Source organism: Eublepharis macularius, chromosome 3 (genome assembly GCF_028583425.1).
Source record: "Eublepharis macularius isolate TG4126 chromosome 3, MPM_Emac_v1.0, whole genome shotgun sequence".
NCBI classification, from domain to species: Eukaryota; Metazoa; Chordata; class Lepidosauria; order Squamata; family Eublepharidae; genus Eublepharis; species Eublepharis macularius.
This window is the reverse complement of record NC_072792.1, coordinates 164,652,504-164,666,839: the sequence shown is the minus strand read 5'-3', so window position 1 is coordinate 164,666,839 and position 14,336 is coordinate 164,652,504. Positions and strand designations below refer to the sequence as shown.

Genomic DNA, 14,336 nt, shown 5'->3' with positions numbered 1-14,336 from the left:
TCCAGAGCTTCTTTTTAGTTTTGCTTCGAATCTGGAGCTTATGCAAAAACTACTGGGCATAAGAATTAATTATTGTGATTAATGGACTACTTCACTAGGTATGGGCAGGTTCAGAAGGAAGAAATGCTCTGGTTATCTTCCCGGCAAGGCAGATTAAGGCCTAAAATGCTATCCTTCATTTTCTCCCCAAGTTTATTTAAAAATCCATTCAGGAAGGATACTGAGAATGAGCTTGAAATAGAAAGGACATCTGGTTCTTCTGGAAACTAAATCCTTTGCATCTGAATATCCTTAAAACATTCTGAGGGGATAATGTCATTGGTCATATTTTATACATAATCCAAAGAATGGTGCAAAGACCAAGAGCACATAACAATAACAGAAATTTTATTTTAGGCATAAGTTTTAAACTTTCATTGTTATCAGCGGGATATAATGATTTCCCCTTTCCCTTTCTCTAGAAGCTATTATTAAAGAAGGGGGTGGTAAAATTGTACAAAGCCTTTTAAAAAGTAGTTTATACAGTTCAACTGGTTTCAAGCTTTTTCTGGACTTGGGAAACGCTCCAGAGAAAACAGCTGCAAACCTGTTTTAGCTCTGATGAAAGAAACCACAAAATATACAATAGGACCAATAGGCAACTGTTTTTGTATGTTAAATCTGTTTTCAGACATTGTTTCCCATCATAACGCAGTGTTGTGTTGCTGTGTTTGATTTGCAAAACAGCATTTAGATATAAAACAGGCTATCGAAATATTTGAGGTATTTTTTTGGATATAGCATAAAATTCGGACACCTACCAATATTTTGTGTGTTTTTGTATTTTCAGGGTGGGAGGGGAGTGTTGTTTAACTGCTCTCTGGCAAGTGGTGAAGATACTGGAACGAAGGGCACTTCACAAACTTTTACAGCATATGATCTCCCCAGCTTTTCACCATGAGGCAACCAACTCTTTATTGTAAAACTTGAAAAGCGTTCCATGGACTCTGGCATGTAGTAAACACATCCTAAGGAAACATGTTTGCTTGAGGTTCCTCAGAAGCTTGGTATACCTAACAACCCCACTTATTCACTGAATGTATAGGGAGGGAGAGAAGGAGCATCCCAATTGTGTGTCTGTCTGTGGGGTTGACTGTGCAGAGGAGATGGCTGTGCCAAAGGGGAGGGAGATCGTGTGAAGAAAGCGGGCAGAGCCAGTGCACTTGTTCCCTCTCTTCCTCCCTGTGCATTTAGTGAATGTATGGGGTTGTTATATGCTCCAGGCAAAAGAATGTGTGTTTATTGGTATACCTGATGAACCACTGCTGACCTTGCAGAGCTTTGACTCAAAGTAAACTGTGAAAGAAAGAGAGAGAGAGAGAAAGAAAACAAGCATTCATTATAGTGGCATTCATATAGCAGAACAGATATAAATTCTCTGGCACTGAAAAAGCGATTGCCAAAAAAAGAAAAAAAAAGAGTAAAAGTGTAACTCGTGTGACAGGTAACAAATCACATTGTGGTTAAACCTGACCGGTTTGGACAGTGAAATAATCTGGAAGCAGTTTGTCTTGCTGACTTTACAAGAATGTTTTATGGAGTACATCCCTACTTCCCTGAATGCAAATGAAAATTCAAACAATATGTTCTTTACCGTCTTCACCGCAAATGAAAATGACGTCTGTGTTTGTCGACTGAAATGCAAAAAAAAAAAAAAGGTCCTGTGTGAATTATGTATCCAAGTTAATTGCATATTCACCGCTGTAGGCCATAAAAATGAGAATGCTGGTAATTTTTGGAATGTAACTTGTACCCAGTGGATTCTTATATTAAAACATGCTTATTTTATGTTTAGACTTGTACATGCCTATCCTGCTCTGGCCTACGTAGTTCTCCTTTCCCCATTGTATCCTTGCAGCGCCCCTGTAGATAGGTTAGGCTGTCAGAAAACCACTGGCACAAGCTCATTCAGAAAATCTTATGGCAGATTGGAAACCTTTGCCCAGGTTCTGGTCCAGCACCATAACAGCCACACCACATTGATGGAAAATTGTGATAAGAAGGCAGCAACATGTGTCCAGCCATATTTGAAGATTTAGAGGTATAAGACCCCCATGTTACCTCCATGCTGTTTCTGAGAGTCCACTGACCCTTAGGAAAAAATATGGGGCAGTGGTGGGCTGTAGTGGAAGGTGTAAATAAAGTCTGGTTCCACTCAGTCTGCAGGTCATTGGACACGTGCCACTGCAGTGGGAAAGATTAGCAGAACTTGTGGACTCTATTGCGTCTTGCTAGATCCACAGTGTTTTGGACTGTAGAAATCAAAATAACTACAAGTTTCTTTCAAGTTTCCTTGGAGGGGTATGCACCAGTCCCAATATTTATTGTACAACTTTCTGAGAATCCCCTTCCCCAATCCTGCTCCTTAACTCAGTGCTTTCATCATACTTTCATTTGCCCCCTCCTTGGTTATTGTGGTAGTTATGGTTAGGCTCCCTAGTGATCTAAACTAGATAACGTTTTAATATCTTGAGTCAAGATTTCTCAAGTGTTTTTATTCTCAGAAAAGGCTTCTGAGGTATATTGAGCGAGTACAATTTCTTCTTTCTTTTTCTCAGTAAGTCTTACCATTTGTTCTCTTGACCTTTTACCTACCAGAGTGGATTGATTTCAGTCAAGGCTATCTAAACTTATTTAAATCCACCACCACCTCTCCACGCGCACAAGTATGCTTCAAATACTACTATTACTATTAAAAGATACTGGTTTGCAAATAAAAGAGCCTTTTATACATCCTAGGTTAGCTGCAGTATATATACAAGTTGGGAAGATAATTGTGCTCACATGCTCTCTCTTTCCTTTCCTCACTGAATACATGACAAGACTTTTACTCTTACAGCAAACCATTTATTTGTCACTGTATTCAAACCAAAACTGATTTGTGTTGTTCCTCACAAACCAAGATTCCATACTGTGATTTCATTTTGTCTTGTGATTTCAATCTGTGTTTGCAAATCTGAGCAGCAAGCCTTGGTTAGGGGAGGATGATGGTTTCAGTGGTAGAGCATCTGCTTTGCAGGCACAATATCCCAGGTTCAATCCTAGGTGTTAAGTAACAGCTCATAACTAGACATGGGCACGAACCGCATTACGAACCAAAAAACCCACGAACCGCCTGATCGTCTGTTCACAAACCAGCGGTTCGTGAGCGTCCATGGCCAATGAACCAGTGCTCGTTGGAAGCCCGGTTCGTTGCGTTTGCCCGCAGTTCGTGAAGCCAGACAGTCAGGCACCGTCAATCAATTCCCTTGGAAATGGAGCTGGGGGAATGCCTGAACTCTGTCTGCACTCCTTCTGTCGCCCTGGAAACCCGAATCGAATCCCAGCTTACCTTAATCGGCAGGTCTTCCTTCCAATCATGGAGCTGCAAATTGGTTACAATTGGTTACATGAGAGAAGACACCCAGGGGGAGGGAGGGGGAAGGGGGATGTTCTGTAGCTATAGGCACTCCAATCTCATCCCTGCAAACCCTGATAGGCAGTTCTGACAGCCAACCCCTTGTACACTGGGCCAACGTCAACTGGTGGCTCTAATTGTATCAAATGGGAGTTTCCTGGGGGGCCTCGGATTGGAGAGGGTATAAGTCCAAGATCCCTATTGCAATCTTGACCAAACTTGGGTGCTGGCTGGAGGAGAGCCTGCTAAACACTCCCTGGGTATATGGGCTCTCTAAGTCCAACGGGGACTGTTCTGAGCCCCATGAACTGGTTCATCAGCGGGAAAGGTTCATTAGTTCGGGTTTGTCGGCAGCACCGAACCACAAACTGCTGGGTCGTTAAATGTTTTTGGTTCATGCCCATGTCTACTCATAACAACAACTTTATTGAAGACTGGAAGCAGACAGACTGAAACCAAGCTCAACAGGAGCCAATTTATACTTAAGAAAACCGTACCCCTTTTTAGCAACCACCAATACAAAGCAAGTAGTTAGACTCCTTCATTTGCATGAACTATATACAACGTAACTATTTACAGCACAGCGATCGGATTATAAATCAACAGTTATGATTGGCTGTTACCAGTGCAAAAACACCCAATAGCCATGTAGGTCCCAGGAGGAGCCTTCGTTCAGACTCTAGTTCCAGCAATACACAACACCTGGCACCTCCAATTAAAATGATCGGGTAGGGGGTGATGAGAAAGATCTAAGACCCTGGAGATCTTCTGCCATTCAGAGTAAGCGATAGTGATCTTGATGGACCAATGTTCTAGTTCAGTGTAAGAAATCTTAATGTGTGTCATTGTATCTGTTTGATGCCAGTGTTTGACTAGCTTTATGATTCTATTTCGAGAGATAATAACTGCCACGCTTTAAGAAAAAAATCATAGGGGAGCCATCATGGAATTGTTCAGGGAGATTTCTGATGTAGCAAATGCACATACATGGTAAGTCTTCTAAACAAAATAACAGTCCATGTGAAAAGAGAAATATCCCTATGATGCCTCTATCTTCTACGTGCAGTAATGGCCCTCTGCACAAATCCATATGGATGTCCCTGCTGAATCAAATTTGGCCCCAGTTAACTCTTTAAACCACCCATTTCATGACCTGTCACACTTAGGGCCAAGCTACAAGTAACAAATGACACTTGAATGGCAAGTGGATCGAGTGGTGAGAAAGTGGAGGGCAAGTGAACAGGGAGGAATACACTTGCCGTTCAAGTGTCATTCATCACTTGTAGTTTGGCCCTCACTCTCTTTTTTACTGTTCCATATCCCTGGATGTCTTCTACCCAATAGGATTAACTGAAGTATCTGCCCCTTTAAGAAATGTCTTAGGACTTATTTCTTTTTTAGCCTGATGTCTTTGTATTTTCTTAGGCCTGGTAATGGGCAACCTTTTATCCCTCCTTGCCTCCCAGACTCACATTTATTATTTAGGTTACGTGCCTGTGGGCAGGAATAGCCTTCTATTTTATTTTTATGCAGCGCCTAGTAGATTTTAGTGACTTCAAAAATAATAACAACTGGCTCTTGGAGAAGCTGAAGAAAAATTCTTTTAATCAAGACACATAATTCATTATAGGCCGTCTCATTGTGTCAGATTTTGTTTTCGTCATTTGCACTCCACTCCCACTGCCAGACTATCAATGGATGAAATATAGTCTTATTTTTCCATACACAAAAGAGAGCCCCTTTTGATTAGAACAACAGATGATCGTATATTTCAAAACCGATTTAAATGGTCTTTTCTGGCCAAAATAGAAAATCTACAGCCAACAAAGAGACTGTCTTGCTGGTTATTGTGTCTTTTCAGTCCACAAATGAAATCAGAAGGAATAGTGTTAAGGCAATTGTTCCCATTGTTTTAGTGCCGTTTTGCTGGTTGTATACACTGCATGCTATAGCAACTTCACCAAAAATGATATCCTCGTGACAAGTGATCCATGTATTTACTGTAACATTCACAAATGTTTATTCCGTAAAGGGCAGACAACCATAGAGTATATCATTGTTCTTTCTTCATATCCTTGCTGTTCATTGACAGGAAGAAGTGACACACCCTATGATGACTGCCCTATAGGTAATAAAAGCTTGTAAATTTAAAAGGTGGAATACTCTTCTACAGGAATACTGTGTTCTTGGTGGCGTCTCCATAGCAAAGTAATATGCATACCAGCTCTAAGAGAATTCTTACTGCATTCGGTTGGGGAAAAGGTATTATTCTAACAAGTTTCCAAATGTTGTCTATTTTAACTTAATTCCTGAAACATTTTCATTATGCGTTCTTCTCCCGTTAGAAAAGTTGTGTCCCCAAGTAACGTTGCACTGGATAGTGCTCATTGCAAACCTCAACTAGTTTTGTTATCTCTACCTGGATTAAACCATTAGATGACTAACACTGTTTGATGCTATAATCTCCTAATTATTCTGTGTTCTTGTTTTTACTTTCCCGTAGCCCAGTCATTGAAGGAATTTGCCCGCTTATTGATTGCAGTGGAAGAGGAGAGGAGACGTTTGGTAAGTCTGGCCTAGAATATTCTGCTAAAGCTTTTTTTAAAAAAAACTTAAACAAGTTTGGGTTATTGTTTTCATTTGGAAAACTCTTATATATGAAAATAACAGAGCACAGCAAGCTGTATTCTTAACAAGTTTTTTGTAAAACATCAAATAATGTCAACCAAACAAAATAAAATTAACAATTAGAATTCTGAATATGTTGAAGTATTCATTCTGATCATTTCAAATTCAGGAAGTTAGTTTCACTCTGAATTTTGATTCTGTCGTAGTTGATGCCCTGCTGCTTCTGGTTGGGGGTATTTTTCCCAGGGGCACACAGGAGAATCCAGATGAACCCCGAGAAGCTGCTGTTTTCCAAGGTTCAGTCTAAAGAAATAAGAGGCAGCAACCTTTACTGAAGCTAAGCATGGCTGGGTCTAGTTAGTATTCTGGATGGAAGAAGACAGCCGGGGAACCCTCAGTATGCTGCCTTGAGCTCTCTAGAGGAAAGATGGGATCTGTATGCAATAAATAAAAGTTGTGTTACAGCAATACTGGTTTAAAGTGAACATGATTACTTACTGATATTCAGGCATCAGTTGGAGGCATCAGCAAAGCCAAAGCGGTTGTGCTTTGAAAAATTGAGGATAAAAGGATCATCTAGCAGCTTATAGAAGGTCCCAAGTTGGCTGCCTTACAAGGGAATCGTATTAGCCTTTGTCTTACTCACCCCCCTCACCTCCAAATCATTGAGCTCTGGACATATAGCTTAGTGTCATTGTCTACATGATCCTCCGAAGCACAAAGCCCCACTTTTCTTCTTGCTGGTTAGTATCCCTGCCTCAGAGGCGAAATTCATTCATCTTTTGCTTCCAGGTTGTCAACAGGCCAGCAGGTGGTGTCTTCTGGAGGCCAGATTTGTCCGGGGGTGGTTTCCAGTTTCAGGGGTTACCATTAACCAACTGGAGCTGGGAAATCTCCCACCCTTAGCTCCCGTTGCCCACTGGCTCTCTGGCAGCCAGCAGGAGAGGGGAAAATAACATCACGTCAAAGTGTTATATCACTTCCAGGGGAAAAACCAAGAAGTGACATCATGTACATCTAGGAATTGCTGGAAACTCTATGGTTTTACAAGTAATGTCACCTCTTCATGCCCCCTCCCCAAAGATTCTATATTATGTGGTGCCTTACATGAGACAGGGTATTTTTACTCATTTACTGCACTTCAGCTCCATGGGTTAACTGTTGTTTAGTATCTGTGATCTAATTTTTGCTTTGTTTGAAATCAATCACGCTAAAAGGAAAGAGGGTATTGGTTTTGGTTTTTTTAATGAATGCATAATGATTTCCCAGAAGGACGTTGTAGTAAAATATTAACCTTTTTAAAGAAATACTCAGATTTCTTGTAGTTCATGGTTTTTACTTCTAGCATAATTGCACCAAAGCTATTAAATTTATACAGTGAATCTATTAATCCACTGAAGTACTTTGCAGTAACCTTTAAATGAGGCTGTATTTATCTCTATCTAGTTGTACTTACAGGATGTACTGAAGTTTATCTGTAATGTAAAGCTGGAGAACCATAAAAACAAATATGAAAAATTTATCCTTCTCCCCTTCCTTATCCACTTCAATATTAAGCAGGTGTTTGGTGGTGTGTGGCTTCCTGGTTCCAGCAAATACAAAATATGTCAACCCATATTTTTGGCATTGCTTCTATAGGTAGGTGTCGAATTTCAGTCTTCAGTGATCCTAAAGTTGTTACTGTTGCTAAAAACTTGCAAATTCCTTAATCTTAAGAAGCAACAACAAATTATAAACCGTTCTCCTAATTTCATCTCTCTAATCGCCCATTGGCTTTATTACCCGCTTTTTAGGAAGTTTGTAGGGAAACATCTGGGAAAATTTTGAAGCAAATTTGTGAAAGTGATTTTTAATGCTTTCTCCTTCCTGCAAGACCCCCCCTGAAAACCCATGCTAAGGATTGGGGGGGGGGTCCTTTCAGAACAATAATAATATGGGGAGCTGCAGCAAAAGGGAGTAGCCTGAAATTACCTACATGCACTTGCAAGCATGAGCTTTCGCTTTTTTTCAGAGCTTGTTATGCTCTCACAAATTGGTCAGGGCTGTAGCCTCCAGTATCTCTTGGTATTTTGCTTGTGGGTCTTCCAGTCCTCAACAGTGGCTTTGGTAGGGGAATCACAGAATCACAGAGTTGGAAGGGGCCATATAGACCTTCTAGTCCAACCCCCTTCCCAATGCAGGATGAGACTAAAGCATCTCTGACAAATATTCATCCAGCCTCTTCTTGAAAACTGCCAGTGAAGAGGAGCTCACCACCTCCCTAGGCAGCTGATTCCACTTTGAACTACTCTGACAGTGAAAAAGTTTTTCCTAATATCCAGCCGGTACCTTTGTGCATGTAATTTAAGCCCGTTGCTTCGAGTCCTATCCTCTGCTACCATCTGGAACAGCTCCTTGCCCTCCTCCAAATGACAGCCTTTCAAATATTTAAAAAGAGCAATCATGTCCCCCCTCAATCTCCTCTTCTCCAAACTAAACATTCCCAAGACCCTCAGCCTTTCCTCATAGGGCTCAGTCTCCAGACCCCTCATCATCCTTGTCGCTGTCTTCTACACCCTCTCGAGTTTGTCCACATGAGGCCTCCAGAACAGCACACACTACTCCAAGTGCAACCTGGCCAAGGCCAGGACTCTAATCTGAAGAGCCGGGATTAGAGCGCGGGACTCTAATCCGGAGAGCCAAGTTTGATTCCCCACTCCTTCACTTGAAGCGAGCTGGGTGACCTTGGGCTAGTCAGAGCTCTCTGGAGCTCTCTCAGCCCCACCCACCTCACAGGGTGTTTGGTTGTGGGGATAATAATAACATACTTTGTAAACCGCTCTGAGTGGGCATTAAGTTGTCCTGAAGGGTGGTATATAAATCGAATGTTATTATTATTTATTATTATAGTATAGAGAGGCACTATAACTTCCTGCGATTTCAGTGCAATGGCCCTTTTGATACAACCCAAGACTGAGTTTGCCTTTTTTGCCGCCACATCACACTGACTGCTTATATTTAGTTTACAGTCCTCTCTTACCCCAAGATCTTTCGCATACACTACTACCCAGAAGTGTATCCCTCATCCTGTATTTGTGCTTCACATTTTTGTGTCCCAGATGTAATACTATGCACTTATCTATGTTGAATTGCATCCTGTTCATAACCGCCCACTTCTCCAGAGTATTCAGGTCTTGTTGAATTTTAACTCTATCTTCTTGGGTGTTTGACACTCCTCTCAATTTGGTATCATCAGCAAATTTAATGAATAGCCCGTTTATCCCTTCATCCAGATCAGTGATAAAAATATTGAAGAGTACTGGGCTCAAAACCGAGCCCTGTGGCACCGCACTGGACACCTCCCTCCAATCTGATGAAATGCCATTGACCACCACTCTTTGGGTGTGGTCCTCTAACCAGTTCTCTATCCACCAAACTGTCCTATAGTCCAGTCTGCAGTCTTCCAGTTTACCCATTAGAATGTCATGGGGAACCTTATCAAAAGCTTTGCTGAAATCCAGGTAAATCATGTCAACAGAGTTCCCATGATCCAGTAAGCTCGTCTTTTGATCAAAGAAGGAAACCAGGTTGATCTGACAAGATCTTTTGGGAACAAAACCATGTTGACTTCCCCAGATCACTAAGCAGTCCTTCAGATACTTACAGACGATCCCTTTAAAATCTGCTCTAATATCATCCCAGCAACAGAAGTCAGACTGACCGGCCTGTAGTTTCCCGGGTCATCCTTCTTCCCTTTCTTAAAGCTTGGATTACATTCACTCTTCTCCAATCTTGTGGCACATTCCCAGTCTTCCAGGAGGCCTGGAAGATGATGGACTGAGGCTTTGCAAGTTCTCTAGAAAATTCTATGAGCACTCTTGGGTGCACACCATCCAGCCCAGGGGATTTGTATTCGTCCAGTGCAGCCAGTACCTCTCCATAACCTCTCTGTCAATGTCAACTAGCCCCCAGGTGTCCTGTCATATCTTCTACCATCTCTACATGGGCTCGAATTCTTCAGGGAGAAAACAGAGGCAAAAAAGTCATTAAGCCTGTCCGCTTTTTCTTTGTCCTCCATCAGAGTTTCTCCTTCTACTGCCAACAGCAGTCCAATTGCCTCTTTTGCCTTGTGTTTGCTTCTCACGTATCTGTAGAAGTTTTTCTTATTGTAGCGAGCCCTCCTGGCCAGATCCAGCTCATACTGAGCTTTGGCTTCTCTGATGGCTGATCTGCAGTACCTAGTAACCCTCATATATTCCTCTTTAGAGGTCTGTCCTTCTCTCCATTTCCTGAACATTTCCTTTTTCTCCCTTAGCTTATTCTGGAGCTCTTGGTTCATCCACATCGGTTTCTTGGAGCCCTTACCATTTTTCCATCTTGCTGAAATAGTGAGGGCTTGAGCTTGCAAAAGCTTGTGTTTAAGAAGGGCCCACCCTTCACTCGCTCCTTTCCCTTCCAGCACACTCTGTCATGGAATGACTCATCAAGGCTCTGAGTTTATTGAAGTCGGCCCTATGAAAATCTTATCTGTGAGTCTGGCTACGAACTTCCCTGGGCCCCCACAGCAACTGGAATTCAAGGAGGACATGGTCACTTCCTCCTATGGTCCCCAACGCTTTCACCCCATCTACCAATTCTTCCCTGTTGGTTAATATTTAGTATGGCCAAGCCCCTTGAAGCTTCCTCCACCATTTGAAAAAGGAAGTTATCGGCCAGGCAGGTCAGGAAGTTACGTGATTCTTGTCGCTTTGCTGAGCTTGTCTCCCAGCACACATCGGGGAAGTTGAAGTCACCCATAATTATAAGGTTCTGATGTCTGAATACTCTACCAATCGTTCAAGGAGGGCAGCATCCATTTCCTCTCCCTAGTCATGCGGTCTGTACCAGACTTCAACAACAATACCCTTTGTCCTCCCCCACACTTTATTTCCACCCATATACTTTCCACTGGGCTGTCCACCAAATTCTCCAGAACTTCCTGACAATCAAGCCCTCTCCTCACATACAATGCCACTCCGCCCCCTCTTCTACCCTTCTGGTTTTTCTTGAACAACTCGTACCCATCCTCTACCACATTCCAGTCATGGGAATCATCCCACCAAGTCTCAGTAACTCCTACTATATCGTAGCTCTCTGTTTGCAAGAGAAGCTCAAGCTCTTCCTTCTTATTACCCATACTTTGGGCATTGGTATATAGACACTTGTAGCCTTGTACCTTTGTTTGCTCTGTCCTACCCAGGTGGGTCCCTGCTGTTCACTTCTTCATTGAAATCCCCGTGTTGATTGTCCCCTTCCCTTTGCGGCATCAGTTTAAAACTCTCCTGATGAAGCTCTCCAGGTTCTTTCCAATCATTTTTTCCCCTGACCTTGAGAGGTGAAGCCCATCATATACCATGGAGGACACCGGAAGAAGAGGAAAGTGGTAAAACCGGCTCAACTCTTTTTGGATCCGGTTATGGAGTTGGATCCACTGTTGCATCAAGGACTGCAGCCACATTCAGCTTTTTAAATGAAATAATGATGTACATATGGAGCAGTGGAATGTACAACAGATGGTTCACATGGCTTTAGTTTATTTCCTTTTGAAATTGTATCAGAAGAAGCACCTTGTGCTGGGTCTTGTATACACGGAAAAGATAGTGGGGGATACAATCGTTTTCACTTAGTGGAAGACAACAGTGTAACCCAGGTGTTGGAATCAAGCATGAGTTCATGGTCTGGGGTCTTCTTTCTTAAAGTACCCCATTTTCTACTCACACACCTTGATATAAGCAAAACTGTATAAAAGATGAGCAAAACTGTATCTACTGTAAAAGATAAACAGAACTTATAACGCTGGATATGGAACTCCCCCAACCCCAAAGGCCCAGGATGAAAGATAGCCCATCAAGCCAGTGCCTTCTCACAGCCCCCCAGAGTACAGGTCTCAGATGCCCTGTAGCCCTTGTCCTAGAAACCCTGTCTTCTTGCAGAATCTGAAGTGCACTGCAGTTCCTGAGTTCCAGGCCACCGATGTGAAGAGCAGATCTCAGGAACAGTTTCTTCCCAGGGAATAAATTCAGCCAGCAGATTTGGAGGGACCATGCCAGAAGCAATCCGCTCCAATCCAAAAACGACAGTCTGGGGACCAACCTCCTCTCTAGGAAGTGAGTTCAGCGAAAAGTGGCCTGGAGGAAAGGACTGCACCAGAATAAATGAGGTCAACAGCAAAGTCCTGAAAGGAAACCCCAGTAGAACTTGTTCTCTTCATAGTTCCTGCCTGCAGCTTCTTCAACTGAGTCCATCTCAGCAATATAACAGTTGCTTGGAGCAAGCAAAAGGGCTTCCAAAAGACTTCCCCTGCTCTCCTTTCCCAGTTCAAAACAAACAGCTCTGATATTCCACAACCCACCAAGGTTACAGTGAACAAGTAGATATATATATAGACAAATACATCCACTCCTCTCAGCATGCAAATTAAATAGTTGCTTTGTTCTACCCAACAGCCTACATTCTCAAAGATCTACAAACAAACAAACAAACAAACAAACAAACAAACAAACAAACAAACAAACAAACAAACAAACAAACAAACAGCAAGGAATAATTTTGATGTTTGCATACTGGCTGTTGTGCATACAGAAATCATTTGTGGGATCTAACCCTTACTTTGTTGACTTATGGTGGTAGAGAGTGCCCTCAAGTCATAGATGACTTATGGCAACCCCTGGTGGAGTTTTCATGGCAAGAAACTGATAGAGGTGGTTTGCCATTACCTGACTCTGCAACTCTGGTCTTTGTTGGAGGTCTCCCATCCAATTACTAACCAAGGCCAACTCTGCTTAGCTTCTGAGATCTGACGAAATCAGGTTCACCTGGACTACCCAGGTCAGAGTTTGTTGACTTATACAGTGCTTTTAATTTATGTGAGATGTTTTGATGACCTTGCTGGGAAAACCTCCCAAACATGTTAGATTTTATGTTTGTAAGAAAATTTTATGGCTTACTTTATGCCCAATGTTTATTAATTTGTATCCTGCCGTTCTCCCTAAACGGGGACTCAAAATGGCTCACAACAAAAAATAAAATGCAGTAATACAAAAAAAAGTATAAACTTAAGTATGAACAAAAAAGCAACTTAAAAATTTGCTTCTTCTTTGAAGCATTGTGACAACTGCTTCCTGAATGCTTTCTTCAGAAAGACAGTGAATGTTTTGCAAGTGAAGTAGATTGACTAAGATTTAGGTGAGTAATTTCTTTTTTGAGAGAGAGATACTCAGATAGATGGGGACACCTAAGTGCTATTGTATCCATTTACAGTCAGGAATGAATAGCAGCTCACAGTCTTCTTTTTATTAGCTAATGAAAAATGACTGTAAGTGCTCACTTGCTTGCAATGAACTTTTATCTAGACCTCTGCAGTGTGGGATTGGCACCAACCATGTATCTTATATAAGGGGAAATGAGCACTGCGTGAAACCCTGTTATTTTTATTTTCAGGAGTTTAATAACTACTGCCTTGTGTCACTTTTCTTCAACCTCTGTAGAGTTTCATTTTGCTTTCTTTAGAAAGACTAAGGAGCCCTGGGACACTTAAAATTGTCCATTTCTTTCAGATGCTGCTATCTTTGTGGTCCTGTTGGCCGATCCTGTTCCATCTCACTGTTTTTATAGTTTAGTAAATTACCATTTAGAAGATTTGCAAATTTTATTTCACTTTCAGGAACTTTTAAAAGAGATTCTTTTTCCTGACCTCCACCATTCATTTCTCTAACCTGCGTTCTCCATAATATTTGTATCTGCCTCCCAGTTGAGTAGTAGCTAGGTGATGGGGCTTACTATGAATAGAGAAGGCAGAAGATTTCTGGAGGGTGTTTTTGAGCAAGAGCCGGATACCTACATCTCAGGGATTGGTGTGTTGGAAGCAAGGATTGTCACTCCTCCTACTTGTCAGAGATGCTTTAGGCTGATCCTGCACTGGGCAGGGGGTTGGACTAGATGGTCTATATGGACCCTTCCAATTCTGTGATTCTATGATTCTATGATTCCTGCCCTGATAGTCAGATACTGCCCTCACCCCCAGCAATAGAAATGTAGTTTGCTTCTTAAGCAAGGGTGTTTGTACACTCACGGAATACTTGACAGTGCTCATTGGAGACCTAATAAAATCAACACTTAGTTGATAATATTTGTGCAGCCAAACTGATCAGCTTGCCCTACTGGCTATAACAGGGTGGTTGTGGTGGAGTGGAAAGGGGGGATTGGAGAAGATCTGTCTCTTTGTGCTTAATGATATTCCAAATTGGTATTATTT

At 42.0% G+C, this 14,336-nt stretch overlaps 1 protein-coding gene across 1 annotated transcript in view; it reads left to right on the top strand.

The window, feature by feature from the left end:
- Positions 1 to 14,336, top strand: part of ARHGAP42 (Rho GTPase activating protein 42) — a 202,375-nt gene that overhangs the window by 68,242 nt on the left and 119,797 nt on the right. The window contains exon 3 of the mRNA XM_054973588.1: positions 5,940 to 6,001. Coding sequence (XP_054829563.1) covers positions 5,940 to 6,001 — 62 coding nt within the window. The remainder of the gene's footprint in view (positions 1 to 5,939; positions 6,002 to 14,336) is intronic.